The 5400-nt window shown below is 36.8% G+C and overlaps 1 protein-coding gene across 1 annotated transcript in view; it reads right to left on the bottom strand.

Annotated features, from left to right (window-relative positions):
- Positions 1-730: 730 nt before the first annotated feature.
- PTPDC1 (protein tyrosine phosphatase domain containing 1) overlaps positions 731-5400 on the bottom strand; it is a 33101-nt gene continuing 28431 nt past the window's right edge. Inside the window, exons 8-9 of the mRNA XM_007958205.1 lie at positions 3599-3709; positions 731-847 (exon numbers count right to left, since the gene is read on the bottom strand). Of these exons, the coding sequence (XP_007956396.1) occupies positions 731-847; positions 3599-3709 (228 nt within the window). The remainder of the gene's footprint in view (positions 848-3598; positions 3710-5400) is intronic.

Genomic DNA, 5400 nt, shown 5'->3' with positions numbered 1-5400 from the left:
TGCCCTCTTGCAAAAGCAAAGGTTAGAGAGGTTGTCTGGAATCCTGACCTAGAGAGAAGATCCACCCTCCACAGGTAAAAAGAAAATCCCAATCACTTCACATTCAATCCTTAACATACAATTCAATCACTTTGAAAAATAATACACTTTTGCTGCATTTATAAAAGGAAAGAAGAAAACAAAAACTTTAAAAAAATTTTAAAAATCCTCTTAAAAGGTTATATAAATAATCTTATTAGTAACAAATATAAAACATTTTTAGACACTTGGTGACTTGTTTAGGTTATGTTTCAAACAGAAATGGATACATTGTGAAGTTTTATAATGAAAATTCTCTATTTGGTAACAACTCTAGAAAGACTTCTGTCAACAAAGTAATTGTTTTGGAAAGAAGAATTGCAACATTTTCCAAAATGTTGAAAAGAATAAGGATGTAAACACCACATACTCAAAATGTTAATATAATAATATTAATTCAGTTAAATAAATAAAAGAAAGTGGCACCAACTTTATGGTAATTTTTCAACACAAAAATGTAACTCAAGGACATTTTAAAAATAAGTAACAGCTCCAAACAGGAATGATCACTCTCAACTAAACCAGCAATATTGTAAATAAGGTGCTATGAGAAAAGGTAGCTCTACAAACTTCAACTTATTCACACATGAACAGAAGTGTTATCTGGATCTTTAGGCCTGAAATATGCATCACATGGGGAAAGTCAGCTTGACTAGAAGTCAGGCTTAGGGCTGTCCTTTGTCATTTTTCTTTTTTCTTCCAGCGTGTGTTTAAATATTTTCTTCAAGGTGTTGTAAACTACTGGTCCATTTTCAGAATCCAAACTAACCTGGTGACAAAGAAAATCTATTTTTAGTGCATTTTAACAAGAATATTATGCAATTTCTATTTTGAGAGAAAAGAGATAAGTGGAGGGAAAAAAGCTAAGACTAACAAAATTGTAATTTTTTATAAATATACAAAAAAGAATATTAGAACTGTCATCCATGTCAGTACCAAACTAATGAATGAAGACTCAAAAATAAAGTCTAGTACCTGGATATGTAGCATAATCACATACACCTAGTCATGAGAGCAAGTATGGACTGAAGTATGAAGCAAGTATAGAGTATGAAGTAAACTAATTACTAGTGGTAGGAAAATATTCTTCATTAAAACAATGCACATTAAGTTTTGTACTCAGAAGAGGCCCTGAAGGTTACTCTGGGCAGCAGAGTCAGCACAACCAAGTGGAAAGCCTGGACTTACCACTTGTCGTCTATGAAGCCTCAAGCCAACTAATCTCTTTGGGCCTCAATTCCTCCCCTGTAAAACAGAGATAATAATAGCTGCCCTAACCTCTTAGGATTTTTGTGAGTAATAAAGGAAATCATGCATGAGATTCTGATGTATGCTTGGCACATACAAAAAACTCAACAAAAGTTAGCTTCCATTCTCCTTGGTGGGAAGGTACCATGCACACAATTTGGATTCTTCAGCAAAGTTCACCATACTCTGGGGTTAGGAATGATGGTAGAACAAAGAATCAGAGCACTTACTACACCTAACCCCATCCTCATGCCCCAAGTAATGTGACTCACTGAGAAAGAACTGGGATCATTTGGTCAGTGCTTCTCCCCTCCTGGAATCTCTCCTTCTCTAATAAATCTTGACAAAAAGGTTATTCCCTTTATCAAGAACTGTGAAGGATGTGACATTTACCCTATTTGTAAGCTAACAAGTCAGCCTGTTATATTTTCATGGGTGCTGGTGGAAGATGTCAGATTTCTGGGTCAGAGACAAATAACCTTATTACTCATGGTGCAGCAGGCAGCATGAGCTTCATGTTAACCTCAATTTTCCTCTTGCTATCCAAGACCCATGGGAGTGATGTGCAGGTTACTGTACATGCAGTAGTAGGTTCGCACCACAACTGAGGAACCCCAATCTTTTATAAAGGGGCTATAAGTAAGCCTGTAAAAACTTTGCCCTAAAAGCAAGCATTATTTTTATTATACTGGATAGAAACCATATCAGTTCTCTGCCCTGAAGATAGAAACTATACAAACATCCTTGAAGGGATAGCCTGGGAAAAAAGCTATCAATGCCTCTGCTCATAAGACTATGCAGAAATGTGAGCGATCAATGCAGAAATATCTCCTAACATTCCTATAGACAGATTTAGAACAACTGATGTATCTAACCTTTCCCTAGTATTTCCTTAAGAGTCCAACAGAAGTTGTAAGGAATTTTTACCTCTTTTAGTGAAACCAATATTGTTGTTGCTGTTGTTATGAGCCGTCGAGTCAGACCTGACTCATAGCGACCCCTCCTTGGGTTTCCGAGGCAGTATCACTAAGGAAGTAGATTGGATCATCTTCCTTCTGAGGAGTGGCTGGTGTGTTTGAACCACCAGCCTTCTGGTTAGCAGTCAAGTGAGTAATTTTTTCTTCAGTTAATTCAGAAACTCAACTGTATTTTAATTATTGTCTATCCTATTTGTCAAACTTCCTTATTAGTATTAGTAAGTTTTAGTTGTTTACTTCCTTAAACACTAAAATACATCCTTCCTCACATAATAGATAGCCTCTCAGTATATAATAATATAAATACAAATTTTTGGATCATACAATTTTTGTTTTAGACAGGTTACTTGGAAACTATAAACAATGCATAATGGCTAATGCTGTGAATGAGCACTCTAACACTAACGGACTTAACATAACTAAAATGGCTGACACAGGTCTGAATTGTACTCCATTTTGTCCTAGATATCTACTTTTGCTTTTTAGAGTACATAACCCATGACCATACTCTTGACCAAGATAATTTGTTCTGCAGCATTTTGAGGTGGCCCTTACAGAATGTTGCAGGAAATAGAGGGAACCAACTCTGCAATGCAGGAAACTGTGGCTAAGATTGAATACCCCAGCCAATAGAAATTCTTTATGAATAAGTCTTATGAAAGCATGTTGAACATCAACCAATCAAATGTACCCCCATACTCTTCCCAACTCTACAAAGTTGTGCAAAATTGTGTATAAAAAAAGTGCCTTTATATTCCCTCTTTGGAACACAAGCAAATGATCAGTGTTAATTTCTCAATAGATGGTTTCTTGTTTAAACCCAAAGTAGAACTGGCTCAACAAGAAAACATTCTCTGGCTCCTAAGAGGCATATGATTTAAACATACTTTCTCAACACCCAACTGTTTCCTTCTCCTATATGAAAGCTCTTTGTTCCAATGTTCTCCTTCAAAAAACCTATACTTCAGGTTTTGCTAATATCACTGTTAGGAAACAGTGATATGTTCTGCGCAAAACTCTATAACTACTTGCAAGAAATGTCAAAAATACTTTCATTACGGAAACGTTATCAATTTCAACTTGTATGGACCCTCATATGACAGAGTAGAATTAATCCATAAGGTTTTTTCAGGCGGTAGTCTTTCTCCCATGGAGCTGCCGTGGGGGTTCCAATCACCAATATTTTGGTTAGTGGCAGAGCACTTAGTCATTGTGCTACCATAACTAACAATTTTATTTCAGAGAAGACTGATGGCCTGTGGAATCTGGAAGGGGAAAGAAAGAGTACTACTCACCTTAGTAAAAGCTTTGATAGCATGAGCCAAGAAAGCTTCCTCCACATCCACAGGAATTGTCTGCAGATTCACTATGCAATGTAAAATGCAAAGAATAGTCTGGTGTTGCCCCTGTTTTTGCAGAAATCAAAACCAAACAAGTTGTTTGAAAAATTCTTCAGGAATAAAAACTCAAAGCAATTGCAGAACCAGAAATTTATTTGAGACAAATGCTAAAATATCTACCGTCAGCTCCAAAGATTATTGTTATGAGTTAATATAATTTGAGAAGTTTGCAGGAGATAATCCATATCAAGGCTGGTTAGTAATTAAATAGAAGTACAAATGAATCTGAAGATAAGTGAAATTTTACAATCAAATGTTTTTTCTTGCAGTGAATGGGATATATGCTTTTATGCTGTTGCTTCTGGATGTAATCATCTCAGTCAGGCTATTAGAGGCTGACATTCCATAGTAACACATGGACAAGTCATCGGAGTACCGAGCAATCACTACTTGTGCACTCAGCCCTGTTCCAGATACTATAGAAGGAAGAGGAACAGAAGAAGAGAGATAACCCTGGCTGTCCAGGAGCATGCAGTCCCCTAAAACAGCAGCCTCTGTCTCAGTGGGGGAAAAAACCCTTGAGAACTAGTATTTGGACTTGACTTCTAGAAGTTTGTCACCTTACAGAAACACAGGAGAAATTCCATCACTTTAAGCAATACACAGCAAAGGAAAAAAATATCCAAGCCGTGACCCAATAACTTTATGCTCAGAAATCTACTTTAAGGTCATAATCTGAAATTCAGAAAAACCTGAGTGCCAAAGTTATCGTTATAATGATACCTATAAGAGTATATGGTGCAAGTGGGAAGGGAGCTGTTGCATTGTGGTAAATTGTAGTCAATGTCATTAGATAAAGTGTATATGAACTGCTGTATGGAAAGTGAATTTGCTCTGTAAATTTTCACCCAAATCACAACATAAAAAAAAGTATATGGGAGCTGTGGTGGTGTAGTGCCTAAGGCATCTGACTGCTAACCAGAAGGCTGGAAGTTCAAACCCACCAGCTACTCTTTGGAAAGAAGGTTGGACAATCTACCTCCTGAGTGGCACTGCCTCGAAAACCCAAGGAGGGGTCACTATGAGCTGGATCCAAGTTGGCGGCAATGAGTATAAAAGGATATGCCTTATGCATGGTGGGTGGGTAGGAGATGTTGAGTGAATTCTGATAACAGCAGATAACACGACAGGAAAGGAAGTGAGGAAGTGTATGAGCTTTGTGACAGAGCAACTGGATTTGAACTCAGATCTGACACATATTGTATACTGGGCAAGTTGCTCACCTTTCCTTTTGGTAAATTAGGATAACACTTTCTACCTGTCAGGGATATAAAAATGAACAAAGGAAATACTATAAATTACTTCCTAGCAAGGGCTTTGCTTATAGCCACAGAATAAAAGTTAATTTCCTACTTTATCACCCTCTTATCTCTACAATTTAATTGCTGAGAAATAGTCTAAGAAAAGAGTTTAAGATATAGGAAAAGACTTCTGTTTAAAGATATGCAGTGTATCACTTTGTATATGTGTGTTGCAGGGAGTGCAGATTTTCATTGAAATAATGAGAAGGTAATACTGACACTGAAGCACAGCACAGTAGGTAATTCAATGCTGATTATTAGATAACATTGTTTTCTCAAACAAAAACAAAGCCAATTTTTAACTGAAAATTTAAAATCTCTATATAAAAATGGAGGGAGCTCTGGTAGCGTAGTGGCTAAGGCACTTGACTGCTAACCTGAAGGCTGGCGGTTCAA

Source organism: Orycteropus afer, unplaced genomic scaffold, assembly GCF_000298275.1.
Source record: "Orycteropus afer afer isolate SDZICR_OR568_19922 unplaced genomic scaffold, OryAfe1.0 scaffold00876, whole genome shotgun sequence".
NCBI lineage: Eukaryota > Metazoa > Chordata > Mammalia > Tubulidentata > Orycteropodidae > Orycteropus > Orycteropus afer.
Note: the sequence above shows the minus strand (reverse complement) of the source record. Positions and strands in the feature narration are given on the sequence as shown.